The sequence below is a fragment of the Atractosteus spatula genome, chromosome 12, assembly GCF_055471065.1.
Source record: "Atractosteus spatula isolate fAtrSpa1 chromosome 12, fAtrSpa1.hap1, whole genome shotgun sequence".
Classification (NCBI taxonomy): domain Eukaryota; kingdom Metazoa; phylum Chordata; class Actinopteri; order Semionotiformes; family Lepisosteidae; genus Atractosteus; species Atractosteus spatula.
Genome location: NC_142717.1, coordinates 31,771,803 through 31,791,660, shown reverse-complemented (window position 1 = coordinate 31,791,660; position 19,858 = coordinate 31,771,803). Strand labels below are relative to the sequence as shown.

At 40.0% G+C, this 19,858-nt stretch overlaps 1 protein-coding gene across 17 annotated transcripts in view; it reads right to left on the bottom strand.

The window, feature by feature from the left end:
• pleca (plectin a) overlaps positions 1–19,858 on the bottom strand; it is a 192,267-nt gene that overhangs the window by 39,825 nt on the left and 132,584 nt on the right. For 7 of the 17 annotated variants that reach the window (XM_088929319.1, XM_088929322.1, XM_088929324.1 and 4 more), the window contains exons 3-7: positions 12,545–12,634; positions 9,157–9,234; positions 8,493–8,585; positions 5,615–5,781; positions 154–269 (exon numbers count right to left, since the gene is read on the bottom strand). In XM_088929319.1, coding sequence (XP_088785445.1) covers positions 154–269; positions 5,615–5,781; positions 8,493–8,585; positions 9,157–9,234; positions 12,545–12,634 — 544 coding nt within the window. Of the gene's footprint in view, positions 1–153; positions 270–5,614; positions 5,782–8,492; positions 8,586–9,156; positions 9,235–11,311; positions 11,348–12,544; positions 12,635–12,892; positions 13,007–15,695; positions 15,711–19,858 lie in introns of those variants that run through there. The other 10 variants (XM_088929313.1, XM_088929323.1, XM_088929311.1 and 7 more) reach the window with 3 other exon arrangements.

Sequence of the window (19,858 nt, the reverse complement as noted above, 5' to 3'; positions counted from 1 at the left end):
ATTAATTAAAAACTGAGTGTGCTCCAGAATGTATAACAAAATAAACCACTGGTAGAACAGCCATTTTTAATCCAAAAAAGAACCTGAATTTAGCATCTCATCTGAAATAATGTGCTATTGTTAAAAGTTAGCTTTAGTCCTGGTTTACCTTACCTTCAGGGTCAAGTAGCCTTGTGACACCCAGGTCCTTCTCAGCCACAGTAAAAGCTTGCTCCAGGTTCTCTGTGTTGGTCTGTCTGTAGACTTTGTTCATGTCGATCAGCATCGGTCTGTACAGAACGAGCAGGGCAGAGAATCAGGGCTACTGAGACGATACCTCTGTTCAGATGAAAAATGAGGATTTTTCCATAGTGCAGTCACATTGCAATATATACTGCATCATTTATTTTTGGGGGATTACTGATCCAGATGAATTATTTAATGTATTGTGTAGGCAAAGTATGTTTAGTTTGATTAGAGAAAAAGTGCCTTTTATGCAGAAGATAAAATTTATGCAAGGACATAATGTTTAGATGCGCAGTTATTAAATTTCCGTGTTATCGGAAAAGGTCTAAAAAAAGTCCTTTAAAGGGTATAACTGCAAATAAGAAGCAGTTCTTCACATATTCTATCCTGTATGTTTGTTATCCAAGTATGTGAAGGAAAAAGTACAGTATTTCAAAATGAGTGGCACTGAGTATTATGTTATTCTCACCAAAAAGACATAGTGTAATACAAACAAAGCATGATGCATCTAAAATCTGAACAACTGACTTATCTTAAATTTGTTAGTGTGGCATTTTTGCTTCCTGCAGATAAAAAAAAACTGTAATATGATAGTCATCCAGAAAGAACTGCCCCACATTCTGAAATAATTCATACAGGAAAGCGATGAAGCTTTTGGTCTTGTAAGTCTGAACTTTCTTTTACAAATAGTTGCCAAATATATTTCAACCCACAAAAAAACAGTGGGGCACCTATTTCATATAACTAATGACTAGATAAATAAATTAACTTACTGAAACTAAGAACTTTACTTTTTTTAGGTTTTTACTTTACCAGGGTAAGAGGCTATTAATAGATTAACATGGGAATTGCATTTCGCTCCATGAAAGCAAATTTGTAAAACATATCTGACATGGTTTAGTTTGTTTAAAATTTGTTACATAGGTGGGGATGTGCATCACAGCCAGCCATCAAAAAAGTATCTATAACACAGAGAATATTGCTTAGGAGCTATTATAAAGGGAAACAAAAAGTGACATCTTTGACTAACGATGACAAAAGGTAGGCTGCTAGGATTGCCAACTAATTATTTTCTTGGTAATATGGACTGTGTTGTATGTGTAAGGCTCATTTACCTAAATCTAAAAATAACAGATCACCTGTCTATAATCTATAATGTAGTCTCTGAACATCTGCTCTTTACAGCCTAGAGGTATGAGTGGATGATTAACACATCCTGAAGCACCTAGGAGCAGAATGTGTCATCTAGCTGCTCTTCAGAAAAGCTGGCAAAAACAGGTTACATTCTACACTACTAGGGAACTGGCAGCAGAAAATAGCATTCTATTTGCAAATATTGACAGTAAGAGCAAAGAATATAACAGAGAGAGATGGTGAGACTAAACAGAAGGGAGGGAATGCATTTTGTACAGTATGTATGCTGGTTCAAAGCCAAAATCTTCACCTACAATAAAGAAAAAGGTTTTGCTAAAATCATTTCTGACTGCAACTCAAATCCCTTAAGCGATTTCTATATTGCAAACAATATATTATGTCACCTGATAAGTCCGCAAAAGCAGTGATTTTATAAGATGTAACTGAAAATGTGCTCAAATCATCAGAAATATTCATTTACTTTTTGCCGTCCTAGAGAATCAAGTCCGAAACCTCACACAATAGAAAGGTTTACATAAGCCCCGCTCCTGTTTCTCTTCTTTACAGTTCCAAATACTTCCAAACACGTGTTACAATCCTAAACTTATTTTGCAAATTTTCTGCGTCTACACTGTAGGACCACCATGCTTTGGTATTATTTCTAATGAAAAATAATAACAATGAAAAATGCTGCAGCTAACTCTCCCTTCAGTGTAGCGACAGGGCAAGGACAATGAAGAGCAAGTGCGTACAGCTCTTTGACACGCAGGGTGGAGGACACGGTGTAGTATTCTCCAGGGTTCCTCGGGCAGTCCTGCTCCACGTACTGCAGCTCACGGAAGGACAGCTGCTGCTCCCTGCTCTGAGAGCCCCATCCCTGCTCCCGACCCGAGCCTGCGCAGCTCCAGCTGTGCTCCGTGCTTTGGGAGTCCCCGCTGGAGCGGGCACCGGGGCTCTGGGACCCCCGGCCAGAATCGCAGGAGCTCTCGGAGGGGATGTCCTCACAGAGCATCACCACCCTGTCTTCCAGGTCACTCAACGAGCCCGGCACGCTGCCCACTGAGCCGGTCCTCCGTTTTTTTACTTTGGGCTTTCTCTTCAAGCTCAGCATGGTGGCAGAGAAGAGCACACCCCCCTTCTCAAACAGGAAGACCAGTAAACAACTTCACAAGCAGACGTATCGCACTTCCTTCCAGTCCCCTCTAATTAAATTAGCCCGACATCTTTGTGTCTGTCATTCCAGCTTTGCTCCACATATTTCTTATTCCTGCTGTCTAATTCAGTTTTCTCCTTCTCCAGGACTCCGAAAAGAAATGGGTGTGTGGTCAAAAATGCAGCACAACTCTCATAGAAAAACATATAATTATATATGGGTGATGAGGAAACAGGTGACAGCTGCCAGGGATTCAAAGGAGGTGCACTTCAGTAAAAACAGATGCAGCAGGAGCTCACTGCCAAAGGTCTTCACATTGTTCCTCCACTACAAGGTTTTTCAGAGCTCTTCTTCCAGGCAGTATCCACAGTCACAACATTGCTCTTTGCCACATGTTCTGTAACCAACAGTTCCTGAAGGATACCAGACAGGATCAAACACCACTCCACATGGTGTTCGGGCACAATATTCCTGCTCTTCCAGAAAACAATCCACCTTTCAAATGCACCTGGTCCATAAAGGTATTAAAAGTTCTCTCACTCTGATTCGGAATAGTAACAAAGGAGACGTCAAAGTAATTGTTGAATTTCGGCCACTACAAAAAAACTTCAAGAAAATAAGAAAACTCTGCTTCGCAAAAGGAGCTTCTATGTGCACGTGACACTAACATTGAGAACAGAAAGCTTAAAACTCGATGCACTCTCTGTGAATAGGCTCTACCGGAGAAGCTAAAGCTCTCTGTGCAGAAGAGGCAGCTGTAGCTGTAGCTGTAGCTGCCTCTCCTCTGGAACAGTCTCTTTATTCAGACTCCCGGCTCAGTGGTCTGTGGGTGTTCCTGGCAGAGTACCCCAAGCTCTTTGAATCCTCTGTGGCAGCTGGGCGGACCTTCTCTCCGCAGGTACATGCTAAAGTTTCAAACACTGATTTTTTTTTTTCTGTGCCCTCCGGGGGAATTTTTTTTTCTTTTCATAATGCTTCTCTTAGACTTGCCACACCTCAGCGAGAGACTCTCCCACCGCACTGCCGTGCGCTCATGTTTCGTTCTTTGTGCGTCTCTCCCTGTTCAGCTCCACTCATGTAACTCTTCAAAGCAGAGCAAAGCCTGTGCCTCTTCTCTACCGTTTGTAGCTTTAACTGCCCCATGGATTTCAACTTTCTGAACGTATCCCTTTCTGCCTCAAATGCCCCACTTGTTCAAGCTCACAAAAAACGTCAGGCCTACAACATAACTGCAAGAGCTGCTGAAAATTTGACAATAACTGACCATGCCTTTTAGAATTTTTTTTAACTGGTATCATATTATATCTTTGGTCACTCTTTACTTGTAAAAGATCTCATACTGTTCATTTACAGAAAATGCAGTTTGGGAGTTTGTCCGATTAAGATGCTGGGGAGTTACTCCATGCACATGCAGTATAGGCTTAAAGTCAGCATTTGTGCTTTCCAGCTTATTATCGACTTGATGATTTACTTCGTTAGTGAAAATGAGTTAGGAAAAGACGTGTTGCACTTCAGCACAAATACATGTCTATAGAATTCCTTCTGTTTTTTTCTTTTTCATAACAGGCTAATAATGACATTCATCTACTGCACCTAGAACTGAGGTGTGTTGGAATTTCTTACAGCATCTCGATTTGATTCACTGAACTTTGTTGAAGCCAATGAACAGCTGGTTTGTTTGCATTTTCTACAAATGTAACAATTGATTGATTCAATTTAGTTCGGGGGGTTATGAATATATTATAAACCCATTTGAGCAGAAGGGATAAATAAGCAGAATAATTTTAGGTTACGTTTCCATTTGCCCCCCAATAATTCAGTGCCATCTCTGACAACTCCCCTGTGAAGTATTCAAACCCTTGAGCACTGACATGTTCTAAAATTTATTAAAAGGGGCCTCTTTCATGAAGGAAGCCTCTGCCTGTGAGCCAACAACAAGCCTGGTCAAGAAGAGAATTCCCGTCTGAGTGAAAATATGATTTTTTCACCCAAAAAACTGTTACTAACGCATGGTATGCTAGGTTCAATGATGCTTAAGGTATCTGATGGTGGAAGGTGCAAACTCAGCACCTTGGAAATCTCTTTAAAGAGCACATCCAAGTGGATATAAAGTGGCTACAGTAAATGGGTCACTGACACTGTCACTGAAGGTGGTACAATGAATCTGACAATGTACAAATACACCAACAATGACTATAGCAGAGGTCCAAGTGATCAAATTTCAGACAACACACCTGAATGAGAGGGGTACCGAAACTCAGAAATTGGCACAGGGAGATGCAAATTCCAAATGCTATTGTACAGTACCTTCTAAGATCTGAACTTTTGCCCCACACATAAAACTGGAGTCAATTAGCCTACAATAAAAAACTTAGTTGGGAGAAAAAACCTACAGGACCAGGGCTGGAACCCCCTGTTCTGTGAAATGACACCCATTAACTTCTGTTTTTGTATTTTTCAAAAAGAAAGTGCTGAAAATTTTAACCCCGGCCACTGGATCACAAATATTCCCATACACAGCAAATTGTGAATCGGCAATGTAAATGTTTTAAAACTGACTTGAACGCTAAAAGTAGTTCGTTTTTTAAATGAAGTTGAAGATAAAAGACTGCCTTTATATTATTTTTTTCTGTACAAATCAGCATAACATTTATGCTTTTTTCTTTAATTTATTGATTGCATGCCATGGCATGTCTGCCATCCTGTAGTTGGACAGATATTTCACATTCTTACCCTTATCAGGAGAGCAACGAATTTAAAACTATGCCTTAAACTGCCTAAAGCCACGGGGAAGTAGAGGGATTCTTGAGGGTGTTTTTTCTCAGCAGTTACTCTCATTTACATGGTTTACGTTGGTTTATAACTGCTATCAATGACAGGAGTATTTAAGAATATTTATAGGTAAAGATGTAGGTTTTACAATCATCCTTCAGTGATTCAATTGAAAACACAAACGAGAACCTTCAAACAGCACTTGCTGGTCATGTCTGAAGAAGTCCTAGCCACAAGGCTAATTTTCTTGATGCAGAAATGTTACCCGAGATAACTAAAAAATGTAAGCCCTTCCCAGCTCAGCCTGGCAGGCAGCGCGAAAAGCCTCACCTGTGGCGGTGAATGACAGCGTTGAAGAGCCTGCCATCCCTCCAGCTGCTGGTGAAGTTGTCGCAGCGCAGGCCCTGGTAGCCCTCGACCATGCGCTGAGACCAGAGAAGCAGCTTCTCCTTGGCTGTCATGTCCTCAGACTGGCCGCACACCTGAATGTCAGAAATCTGTGGACACAACGAGCACAAACGGAATATGATAAGGGGCAACATTTCGGAAACGGGAGTCTGGGGTGAGACTGGGACAGTAACAGGTAACTTTTGCTCGATACCCATATTGTGAAAATGCCTTCCAGGTCTCCTTAATTCTGTGTCTACTACTTTGGTCTCTGTAACTCCTGACAGCTTTAGTGTGTTGATTTCTTCTTAGGAAAAAAGAATAGTGGTACACTACATGTTTTTCAAATATGGCCAATAAGACAGAAGGTCACATTGTTGGGCTGTTCATTTTCTTCCTGGTTTCCAACAGAGGGCAGTCTTGAAAATGGAAGCCGACTCAGCGACAGTCTCCATACCAAGAGCATCATCTGTTTTTTTTTGTAAAAACAATACACGTTAATCATTGCCAAGTTGCATGACAAACTGACACAGCTGAAAATAGCATCCAGTTGCGCAATTTCCTGATCCTAAGTCTCCAATGAATCACATATTTTAACCTCAATATCCACTGAAGAAAGGCACAAAGTAAACTGCACAACTGCTGTCAAGTTTTGGTCCTATCTGTGTGCTTTTCAGAATGAAACGAAATTCAGTGGCGCCTAAAATACAGAACACTATGAACCGTCAAGTGAAAAATAAGCTCCTTTCGCAAAGATCTAAATTAGTTACTAAAAATAATTGACTGTACAAAAAGAAACAGATTTGATGGAAAGATGCAAGTGTGACATTTCATTTCAGTCTTTATCAGATGCAAAAAAGAACAAAAACGGAAACTGTGAGGGGTCCAGTCTAAGATCTCTCTAACAACATTCCCAGAAGTGTTTTAAAAGCCCAAAATAACCTAGCCCTATAAACCACTGATGAAATCAGCTACTGTAAAACTATTTTTCTTTGCAAAAGATGTAAATATTGAAGAATTCAAGATGACCATCAGGAAATGTTTTCTGGACAGCCAAGCAAGTCGACCACAACATTACATCAACCTACAGTATCTGTTAGGAAAAGATCATGTGTATTCTTGGTCTTTAATCACTGAACAATGACAAATAGGAGCAGATAGAGCTGTCTAATCTATGCATCCTACCGTCTTGTGATCTTGGGGCTATGCTAGGCCACACCATGACATACAGAGGCCCAGAGAAGAAGAAAAGGAGAAATAAGTTGGACAAAACCCATTAGTCGTTGGGTACAAACTTTCATAACTGGCTAAAGCCTAATGTTACATACTGTAACAAAAAAAATGACAATTTTTTTTCTAGGGGAGAGGCAGGAGGATGATGGGGAAATAACCTGGCGGCCCGAGAAGAGTAATTCTGTCATATTCAATGCAGTGTTTGTGTGTAACGGAGACACCCTCTCCTGCGGGGTGTCTGGGTGCCTGTCCCAAGGGGAGTGTACCACACCGACAGTGGATATACTTGGATTTCAGCTTCACTTCATCTCGGCTCTCTTGGATGTGCAGAGTGGGTGAGGGAAATGAAAGCCAAATCCACACCCCTCCCCTTGCAGGAAAAGAAAACTCTTTTCTGTGCGGATATGGTGACTCACATGCGGTATGGCAGCAAACACCACACCCCGCTACTTTGCCTTTTATGGAAAACCAGCAAATTGTCTTGCTTCCCTCCATTACACAGGGCATTAATTGCTTTAACTCTTCTCTTGCAGCATGCATGCCTTTTCAAAACATAACTTTCACTGCAGAGAATATCTGCTATTGATTTATTTGACCTCTTTAATACTTTACTTCAGTTGGTAAAACAAAAATATTCTGGTGTGCACATCCATAAGCAGTATTCTTCCGTGATTAATTTGCACGCTTGATACATCAAAGCTGGCTAGGCTAAGAAAGACCAAAATAAAAATTGGACATGTCTGATGTTATCAAGAGATCATTCATGCACAATGTGACGCCGTATAACATTATTAAAACACAACAGAATGTGATAATGCTAAGTGAATAGGGCCTACTGTCTACCCAGCTGGGCGTTGGCTCTGCTAGTGAGTCATCCTGCTGCCTCGCCCTCCTCTCTAACTCGTTAAATCCTAAACTCGGGGAAACAGTGACTCACAAGGGTAATGATAGAATCCATGATTAGATCCCCATAATAACAGCATTTAACTCACAAAAACGCATGTTTATTGCTTGAATAAGAAGAAATAATGAAAGATAAGTTAGACTGAGCTCTCCACTTCAATTGTTCATATGGAATAAAGAGAAAACTGCATGTATCAACAATGGAAAAAAAGAGAGGGTAATTTTGACAGCCGCCTTGGTTTGCGTAGGTACTCCATTTTCACATACACTGGTCCTGTTGGCATTAGCATTATAGCTATATGTTTTGCCAAGTTTCTAAGCAGAAGCAGTTTGTGCAATAAGCTATGTCTCTTGAAACTGGTTTATACCACACTCAAGGCAAAGATTATTGCTGTACTTTACAGCAATGCAGAATGCAGTGACTATTTGTGTCCTTTACAAACTTGCTAGTGAAGTCTCAGTGTTTCAATTCAATTGGAGAATTTGTTCATAAGAGAAAGATTTTAAAGACCTTTAAACATACTTCACATTTGTGAAATTCTAAAAGGACTTGAACCTTTCTCACAAACTTTATTGTTTGGATGTCCCAATGCACCAATGCATCAAAAGTGGGAAGAAAAAAAAATTAAAAAATCATAAGCCTGATAAAAACATTGGAAGATGAGACTGGTTGGTAAGCACTAACCTGGAAGTGTAGAATGATAGTCCATATCAGCCCAAGAGTCAATTTGGGGTTTCCATCTGCAATGTCATCGTTTCTGATGTTCACCAGCTTAACCTGTTAAAATCACACAGGAGGGCCCTCTTGAGAAAATGACCTTTTCATTCTCTCTCAATTTAATGTCCACATACAGTAAAAGATAAAAAAACAGTTTGCACTCACACAGGATACTCTACTAAACAGCCATAGCAATTCAAGGATTATTCTATCACGATGCAAACTCCTTTCTAGACGTTTGGATAGAAACTGTTCTAGCCAACGTATGGTTATAAATCTTGTTTTGCATGTACAATGTATGTTACAATTTCAGAAAAATAACTTAAATTGCATGTGCCAAGCACATAAACTTTCATGAGGCACCACACATAATATTACAATATATGTCATTCCACATATCAGTAAACCAATATCCAGCACAAAAATCATCATCATGCAATAAAAGTTTCTCTTTAAATTCTTTAGAACTGTGAAGACTGATCAAGCATTCCTTTCCAAATGTCATGACTGTGGCAAAAAAGGGAATTGTACAACGGAATATTCTAAACTAAAATGAATAACACTTCTGGCCATTCTGGAGTTTGCTCTGAGAGACCCATTCACACAGGACAGATGCAGTTTCCAGTCTCACCTGCCGGTGCTTCAGGAAGTCCAGTGCAATCTGAACATTCTGCAGCTTGTGAAAGCGCATGCGGCCTTTCTCTCTGGGCTGCAAACATAAAAGAAACACTGAGTTAGAGAGCCACAGAGCTGCCGCGACCCCCTACAGGTACACCAGTATCACCTGGAAAAAACCGGACGAGTCCAACAGCACAAAGATGAATGAGAATAGGAACGGCAACCACAGATCTGAATTCTTAATTCTGAGAGAGTTAAACAGTGAGAACCAATACCAGAACTATCTCCTCCACACAGTACTATAGCAATTCCTGGAACTACCTTCAGTCCATATGTCTTAAATCTTTGAGGTAATTTAACATTTATTCCAAATCTCACTGAATTTCTGACAAGTAGGGAACCTGTCCTGTGACAAACGCATAAAGGTTAATCACAACATCACATCACCAATAATGCCTCCGAGACATGGATCTGGAAGCATAGTACTAGGCTGGAGGAATGGGAAGACATGCAGGAATGACATCAGCTTGAATACATTCTTTTAAAGCAAATGGGGTATTTTATTTCCATAGCACATAGCTCTGTATAATACTATTTATTCTTGTTCTTTCATATCTCACATGTGGTGGCTTGATCCTTATACATGGAAAACATTTTTGTACTTTTTTACACAAATCAAAAATCAAACATACACTGGGAATCTGGAAAGAAATTCTGCATTTCAAGATTTTAGTGCTGGTCACTAGGTTTTTTAAGAGTTCTAGGGATCAAATGAATAAATACTAGTTTAAATGAACAATAAATAAATACTACAAGCACATAACATAAAAAAAGTTTTGAGACTTCTTGAGAAGTGTTGCATTTTTTTCTACAGCCAGTATTTGTTAACCAAAGCAGAGGCATCAAGAATATTGCATTCCAGGATGTCTCATGATTCTACTTAATTTTATTTGTCCACTTCAATGATCCATGCTTGAATAGTGCAGAAGGGTTTCACAGCATTGCCAAGTTTGTCCCTTTCTTTTTTATTCTTGACCCAGTGACTTGACTCTCCTTTGACTCTCCTCATGTGTTCATTTTGTGCTAAACGATATCTGCCTAAATGATATGAACACCAAGGTGCTCAGACTGTCTCTCCTGTTTGCCCCCATACACACACTAGACATGGAGAAAGAGGATGCACCTCATTGTCAGACATGGACATGCATGGACCCAGCCAATCGCATGGTTAGCTGTTGGATTAGTTGAGCTCATATTGGCCTGCTGTGTATGATGTCACCGACACAACTTCCTGCTGAAATAATATACATGCTGAGGTGGATTCCCATTGAGAGAGGAAACAAGATATATACTGTACCACCCATTTGTCATACAGTGTTTTTTATTTTTTATTTTTTCAACCGCTACGAAATGAAGGCTAAGAAACACAACCACTCTTGTTCTCTTGTTTCAGCACTTGGACCATCCTTTCTTCTTACAGTCAATTGTTTAGATTCAGGTTACGTATTCATTGTCCTTACATTCAACATTATTGTCGCACAAAGTAACATTAATTTTAAGTTCGTTATGCAAATTCAATTGCAAGTACAGTAATGAAATCAAAATGAGGTACAGTTAAACAATTTTTTTCCAAGTCCAGATCAACGGTATATCTACAGTATAGTAAAGGGGGACGTTTTTCCAGCGTGTAATGATGCATTGGGTGTGCATTTCCAAACATGTTTAGAAGAGATTAGGAAAGCAGGCATTCCTTATTAACAATGCGGATGTGGTCCATTCAGACTACAGTACGTTTGCTTATGTTGCATGGAATAATTTCCGCTTTTAAAACTATCTGGTGTACCTTAACACTGAACACTGAACACAAAGGCAGAGCATTTCCTTTTCATAAAAAAGCGAATATCGCATAGAACATTTTGAAACTAAAGTTCAAAAATCCGTTGTGATAGCTTTGAGAAAAAAAACAGAAAAGAATCAGCAAGCTTTGTAATTGAGTTTCCTCATGCTTCATATTGAATTTCTCTCAAATCAGCCAATGTCTTATGGGTGACTCTTAATCGGGAGTCTTCCGGGTACGAACAGGCCAGTAAGAGACATCATGCAGTGCCCCGCCAGTGGGAGTGCCCCATGCCACGGCGCACGTGTGCCTCAAGTGCAGACCCACTCACCAAACGCAAGTTCCTGATAACGTCCCTCTCCCTCGGCTACCCCAGCAAGAGCAGTGCAAGAAAGGACGCAAAGGCGAAAGGGGCAAAGGTCAGGGCAGAGGTCAGCAAACAGGAGGGTACAAAAGGAAAACCAGGAGTCAAAGAACGCACACAGTTTCACAGAAGGAAGCAAAGTAAGGTTAATGTGTTAAGGTCATTGAAGCAGTCTGCAAGAACAGGTAAAGGTATGCAAAAACAGCACCTGAGCAAATCCAAAAAAATGCCAGGGACCCGACTTACAGTACAAGGCAAATCTAAAATGTCTAATATGATGCAGTGCTGCCAAACAGTTTGCTAGACTTAACAGAATCGACTTGTTCAATATATCACTCAAATTCAGGCAGCTGAGTCCTTGCTAGGTTGGGATCAGTAGTGAAACAAAACCACAGATTTCTGATATGGTTGCTAGATTGGTATATTGTATTCATATGCAACTGGGAATTTTACTGGGAAATTGTTCCAGTGCACATCTGTGAAGAATTATTTTAGCTTTTATTGGTAATAAAGAGCAGTAGTTCACTTCTATATTCCTGGTTATGGTATTTTTGGGGGATGACACAAACCAGCACAAAAGTTTTCATGACAGTTGTAACAGAATTTTCATTATTAAAAGAAAATTCATGATAAGTACTGATTGTTTACATGACCAACCACAGAAAACGTGAAACTCCCGGCGGAGTACACCCACTGCCAATCCAAAATCTTTTTCAGGGTCTTGCTATCTATCAAATGCTGCGTGGCATTCATTAATTTAAGTGTGCGAGTTCAACCTTTGGGAATGTGGCAAACAAACAGCACTGTAAAGTTTTGAGAAACGTTTTGAGCTTAATTTTACTAGAGAGTATCTTTAGAAAAGTAAGTGAGGTGATAGTAAGATCCTGTTGTGTATTGAATAAAATACCCACCCCAGCCTCTACAGACAAACTGGGTAAGGCACCTATGTAAAGAGTATGGTAAATTTAAAAAGCCAGAGTCTTTAGGTCTCAGGAATGTACCTTGCATATTTTCAGGCTTTCTTTTAGTGGTTAGCATGTGCTGGGCAGGTAGGGGTTTAGTATATTGCTGAAGGGACAGCAGTTTGGAACAAGTTCAAAAAGAAGCTGGGGTAGGGGCGGCTGAGGGAGGGAGAGGGGGGCAGGTTTCAGTGGAGTGGTGCAGAAGCGGAGAGCAGTTCGAAACGCCAGCAGGACTCACCAGAGTCTCGCCCGAGAGGACCTCCAGGAGTGAGATCAGGTTGTGTCCATCTCTGAGGTCCTCGTACAAGTCATTGACGTGGCGCTGAGCCTGGGAGGAGGACAAGCACAGATCACATTGAAGGTCATTCAGTGAGAAACATTTCACATTTTAGTCTGGCACTTTACTGTGCTTGCTCTGGATGGCACAGAATCAAAGAAAGGAGTTTTAGGAGTTACTGTTATAGCCTCTCAGATAACAGTATCAAAAGGACATCTGACTCAAAGAGTAGACTGCTGATCAGGGATCAGGGAGAACTACTGGCCTCCTTTTCCTTCTATTTCATAACCTTCATGCCTGGCATAATACCTGTGCTTTAGTAAATGACAGGATTTGTACTTTGTTGTGTGATGACTCGGAGTGTTTGCCACTCCTTCAGCTGTCTGTCCTGTCGGTCCAGTCTGTCCAGCTGTCTTCTTCTGCTCCTGTCAGCTGTCATGATGCCCCATTTTAACTTTATTGTCCCCTGACTGAGTAGAATGGATCACTAGGCTAGTGAAATTAATATAATCTTCAATAACTGATAACAAAATGTAAAGAAGAAAGTTAAGAAAGGCATTTTAACATAAACCTGATCAATTTAAAATAATTTAAAATACACAAATTATAAAGCTGCAATGCACTGACATGTTGAAAAGGTCTTCACAGAGATGCAGTATAGAAAATGAAACATTAATTTACTTCGTCCAAGCATGTTCACCAAGATACTTAAAATACCTAATTTACCATACACACTGCAACGTCTGGAATTCTTAAATAAACACATCCTACTACTGTATACTGTATATCTCAATTTGCACTGTAGTTCCAGCAATCACACCAAGAGCTAACAAGAAACAACATGAAACCACAGAGCAGCCTATTACTCTGTATCCCCTGCAGGTATAAAAATACACAGAAACTACTCTACCATTGGTTTATAATAACAAAAACAACTCCATCTTTCGCTGCATAATACAAGAACAAGCATGCAAGAATCCTGAGAACGTTATGCCCTTACAGGAATATTGCCCTTTTCCCTGCATGTACCATCCAAATAACCCCTTTCCTTTTGAAAATCTGGAATGGGAAATTATTATCTACTTTAACCTAGCTAATATCTGTTGTTTATTAACTTGCCTAACTGCTACTGACTCTGTAGCGGGACGGATGAGGAATGAAGGGGCAGTGTACTCTCCTCTCTGGCATCATCATTGAAAAGTTAACAGGAGTGTTAACTCCCATCACTGACATCACAGCTAGTTGGCAGCTGCCTGGACCTTTCCAGGGGTCACAGCCATATGTCAAGCAAAAGAAGTTCTGGCCAGAAAAGACTCCAGCTGTGTGACCCCACATGAAGACCAGTCATAGTATACCAATGACATAGCCATGGAGCAAATGCTTTTATTGATTTAGCCACTCCGAGGCTGACATGGAATTTTTTATTAATACAACGTTTTAACAAGAAAGGTATTGTTGCTATCCAAACATAAGGCACATGCACTTCTGAGATATTTTGAAATAGTGTACTTACAATACAGTGAAATGGGTGGATTCACAATATAACCTACAAACCTTTTTTAAGATATTTTGTTAAACCACGGGCTGATTCAGTGGTTACAATACAAAAAACATCAGCTAATAAACAGCTATCAAATGGTACCTGATGCCTTAAGATGAGACAATGCATCATTCTTTCTACCTTTAGAATTACCTACTGCAGTTTTAATTATAGATACTTAAGGGAATCATGCAAACAAGCCATGCATCCTTTAAAACATTAGTACATGCGTGAAGAGCACCAGTCAGAATACATCAGTAACTGCAAAGGCTTCAATAATTACATTCACACTGTACGGGTGAAAGGTGGGTGACATTCACATGGTTATTACTGACCTCCCCTCACACTGGGTAAAAACTGGCAAATATTTGTACAAAGCCAAGGAGAGAGGCGAGAAAGGAACCTGCTATATTGATGTTGCCATCAATGTGACTTTGTGACCTCGCGAACCCTCAATAACACAGTATGCTTTTCAAAAATATAAGGGTTTATCTATAAGCAAATTACTGTACATCCAATGCAATTTAAAAAGATACTGCTCTGAAGATTGCCTAAAGAGCTTTTTATTCTCCCCTGAAAAATTATGTCATCCAAAATTAAAAGAAGTTCTGAAAGTACTCAGAATGTTGCTAGTTAAAATTGTAACAATGGCAGGATGTAGGCAGTGAAGAAGGCAGGCTGTATGTCTAGTATGTGCGGATAAATGTGGAGCTCTTTATACTACACCCTATACTATACTGCTTTATACTACAGTACCATGCTTTCTTCATTTTTTAGCAACTCCTTTAACACAGAGGGCCGTGGTGAGCTGGAGGCTAGCACAGGCTGCAGGCAGGACCAGGACACAATTCACAACAACCAAACCAAACAGTTTTAATAGGAAAGCAGTGAGAAAATCTGAAATAATCTCTCAATAAAAGGTCCATAAGAAAAGCAGAACGCAAAGCAACACAGTTTTATGACGTGACCACCACAGACGGACCTCAGATCCTCCCTCTGAACGGTGCTGATTTTCGTGCACGTTGAAGAGCACAGCTACAGTACACACCCACAAGCAAAAGGAGCCCCTTCATAATGACTACTATCAATGCTGTGAGAAGAGACATTTCTGGAAAATCATCTCAAATTATCAAATATCATACATTTAAGTTTGAAGGTTTTAGTTTTCAAATGTTTTCGCAAAACTATATTTCTCAACCATTTTCCGAAAATGATCTTTTCGGAAAAAGTACCAAAAAGCTTTCAAGGATATCTTTCAGATGTTGTAACGCAGTATGCTATAGGTATAGGTGGCATGACTGGTGAGCAATTATTTTCAAATGTAAGCAAACATATAGAATCTAAAAGGTCTAGTTGTTTATTTCTTCGGGATCTGCTGTTTTTCTCTTCTTAACTCTTCTCAAGCAGGGGCAGTGAGGACACTGTATTTAGTACGGGAGCACAGAGAGAGAAGGGGTCTGAGATGCTCTTGTTGAAGCCTGAAGGAAGGGGGTCTACATGCAACAGAGAATGTGCAGCACACTACGCTGCTTTCAGAAGCCCTGCACAGGCATGTTCACAGGTGGCACATACCTCGGCTCTCCAGTGCTAGAGGGCGGCAAGGGGGTGGGTACGAGAGATGGAGGAAGAGAGGAAGGAGAAAGAAAGAATAAAATACCACGAATGGGAAAGAAATACACAAATTAGACAAAGATTGTAACAAAGTGTGAAAAGAAAAGAAGGATTTAGGAAAAAGAGAGAATAAGAATATTGTTCTGTTTATCTATAAAGTGGATTAATCCGAACATCCGCAAAATGTAGTGTTTTCACTTCTTTTACAGTCTATTAACGTCTCATACTTCACATGTTACATAACAGACAGAGAGGAATGTGTCAGCAGGTACAAGAGTGTTTATGGGATTGACAAGCATCAGCAGGCTTTTGAAAAAAAAATCAAAGTTATGTAGGCTAAGGTATTTTTTAGAGCTGGCAGCTATAAAAACAAATCTGTGTTTTCGTTTCAGGACAGACAATGAATGTGTACTACTGTGGCAATACAAAGTTACCCATATATAGGTAGTATTAAGGGTTTGTTTTGGTGCTTCTGCTTTGAAAGAATAATCATTTGAATTTGAACTGTAAGCGCACGTTAACATCAGGTACGTATCTACAATGACTCAGTTTTAATTTTACCTGTGGAACAAATACCTGAAGCACCTTCATCTGGCCACAAGAGACCACTGTTGTCACAGATTTCCACAACAGGCCATTTCATTTCTTTATCACCTCTATAGATTTTGAGCAATGCATACTCTAATAAATCTCAACATATTCTATACATTGTAGCACCTACTCAGTGACCTGACCTAACTGGCTCTCAGGCATCTGTAATTTTTTCCATTTCACAATTTAATATTTGTAATAATATACATTTAGGTATTTATAATGAGGAAGCCTGGAAAGTCTTTCCAATATTGTTTTATAGCCCTGGATTCCTTTCAAACCTTGTAGATTCAGGCCCTCGTTTACACAGTTCTTACAGGCTTCTTTCACAAAGAAGTGAACAACAAATACGGTGAAACACTGCGAGAAACATTGTAATCAATGTCCATTTTATAGCAAAAACTAACTCCACAGAATGCTGCGTTTTAAATACTACACTTTTTTAGAACGGGAAATGTTCCCAAGGCCTGTTCCCTAGATCTGTGGTGATCTAATTTAAACTGCTGATCAGATGGCTGATCTATGACTCGATTCTCCATATCTGGTAGGGGGTACTGAGGAGAATCAAAACAGCATGATCTGCCAGCAGCTTACTGCATGAAGTCACAGGTTAGACCCATATAAGAGAGCTATCTCCACAACGGAATCAAAACGCACTCTGGTCCACTGAAGCACAGACCCCTTCACCAACATTCACTGATTAACAAAAGGCCCTTTGAAAAGAAGTCTTGCACACTCAAAGCCCTGCCTCACACACTTCAGCACCCACACACAGAAAGCAGCTGAGGCAGAAATGTTTTGCTCCTTTTCAAAACAGCTCAGGGGTGAGGATTTCTGGAATACCTCAGTTTGATCCTGTTCCAGGTAAACTGTCAACTTGAAGAAAAAGCCCTGTTCAATGAATTTTAATTACCACTCCTATTTTAATGGTTTGTACCCATACCTGGCAGTGTACCCTAGTTACCTTTATCTTCAAGGACAAAATTGGTTATAATACTAAGTGGCATATATGTGAAAAATGATATCTTCTTGTTAGCTGTTCCATGCTCAGGTTTCTCCATTACTGCCACCTTTGTCAGGGGGAGTGCAGTGTATCCTTAGGGCATGACAAGTCCCAATGCTACCCAGAGGAATGTGGTTCCCATGGGACCATTTGAATGTGTACCGATTTCTGTTGCTCCTGCAACAGGATTTATTCAGTGTACTGTACTGTACGCCTGTGTTACGGGGTCATTGGTGATTTCTTCTGTGATGGGAGCCTGGCCTTTTGGCATATTGGAATTCACTGCTGTCTGGGGGAAGTGTATTAAGATAAGATCACTTTATTAGCCATATACAATTTCTTGCATTAGGAATTTGTCTTTTTGCATAACCCATGTGTTGTGAGTCTGCAAGAGAGGAGACAATCAAGCACACATTAAAACAAGTAGCACCCTCCAGGATGTGTACTGGCTAATTTTATGAAAAGTTTTTTTCTGGCTTAATATGCAGACAACCTTAAAGAAACACCCCCTTATTATACTACTACTCACTGACCAACCTGTACGCAGTCCAAACTTCATCTAGAGCCCAACAAGCAAGATGCTTCAGAACAGTAATTGGAATAATTCTTATTCCAGTAGGCAGATATTTTAGCTTTGGGAAATAAATCAGCCCTTTGGCTTAGATTATATATGCATGCCCCATTTCCAAAACACAGAAAGACCCAACTGAAGATGTTTTTAAATTATACATGATTCTTTAAGTTAGAAGCCAGTTGAGTGTGTGGCTTTCTTTATGTGGGATTCAGCTTAATGTTGAATTTGACAGAAAGCATCTCCATCCAGAAACTAACTGTAAACTCTGGAAATGAAGCACAGCTGGCTTCTGACTGAATGCAGACTGCTGCCCGGCCTCCTGTGCCAAGCAGCCCAGTGGCGTCTGTGGGCCTGATGTGCTACCGTCCACTTGGCAGCTGGTCAGGTGCCTGAGAACAGAATCTGGCGCTTAAAGGAGCTAAAACGAAACCAGATGCTTTGGGGGAATAAAAACGTCTGTTTTTAAAACAGTATGAGCTGGGTATGTTGGCAGGGAACAGCACTAAAGCTGTGTGGAAAACTCTTTTTTCACCAAAAGCACTTTTCTTTAAAAGTTCATTAATAAGGTGAGACTTATGAAGGTCTGTGGTATACACCACTATCGCATTTATTTCTCAAAAACACAATGAAACCCCATGGTATTAATAACAGTAATGAATAAGTAATGATTTTACTTCGGCGTTTGCAATCTAAAAAAATCTGGTCTATTCCTAAAACCCTTTTTTCAAGAGCCAAAAGTGTCATACAGAACTCCCTTTGCTTAAGTCTGGAAAAAGAAACTGAAAAGGAAAGGCCACACAAAGAGAAATCAAAGCTCCTGTTTGAGCCATGAACAAAATCTATATCGGGATTTGTTCTTACTCGCTTCTAGTCTAACCCACCACAGCAACGTGCTCAAAGGAGGTCTCCTACAAGTTTGTGAAGATTCCTGAAATGCCTGAAAAAAAAACTCATTTTGTGACTGGACAGGCGGAAGAAATTGCAGAAAGTCTAAACAGATTGCTAAAGCCGAATGTTCACAGGCTCAAGACAGAGTCAACTCAGAAATAGCATTGGTATATTTATCGCTTTCTGGGGTTAAATATGCATGGTGACAGGGAAATATAAAAGTGGCAGCCGCCAGACAAGCACACAGATATGCGTCTCTTAACTCCAGGACTCTGGTGAGATGAAACTCGATGTCTCAATATTTTGATGTCATGGATACCACTACAGTATGCCAACTATGGTATCTACAGTTTTTGTATGAGTGGAAGAGAATAACCTCATTGCAGTGTAGTGAATTTATCGGGGGTACATCTTTGTACGTGGTTTCGCATATCAGTAGCAGCAGATGACTGAGCTACTGTCGATACTGAGGGGCATTAAAAACACTGTCGTTTCCAATACCTGTTTGTTGAATTTTCACGTTCCTCAGCATATATGAAGAAAGAAAAGGAAGTGTTTTCTTGCACATAAAGATAAAAAATGGTAAAGCATTTGTTTCAGGAAGTTTCGGACAAAAGTCATTCTTCAGCTGTTTAGGAAGACATTTCACCGAGGAGCATTAAATTTATTGTTGTTCAAAACCTCATCACAAAGGAGAGTGGGAGTCTGGAACAAGCTACTCAGGCATGTTGTCAAACCCGATACCACTGCTTCTCTCAAGAAATGGCTGGGCCAGATCCTGAGACCCCAAAATCCCAATGAGCTGTTCCAGCCTCCTCTCACTTTCTTCTTCTGTTCTTAAGTTTATGACCTACAACAATTTCACTGCACTGTGGTTACATTTCTTCTTAAAAAAACAAAGAGGGACCTTTATCTGATATGTCCTACCCCAAATATTTAAACCTTATGTATACTATAAATTGATTTTCTTTTTCAGCCATTTATCAGTACACTGCAGTTCAACCTTCTCTACAAATGATTTAGATATAAAATAAAGAAGACACAAATTGTGTTGAAAGATAAAATAGC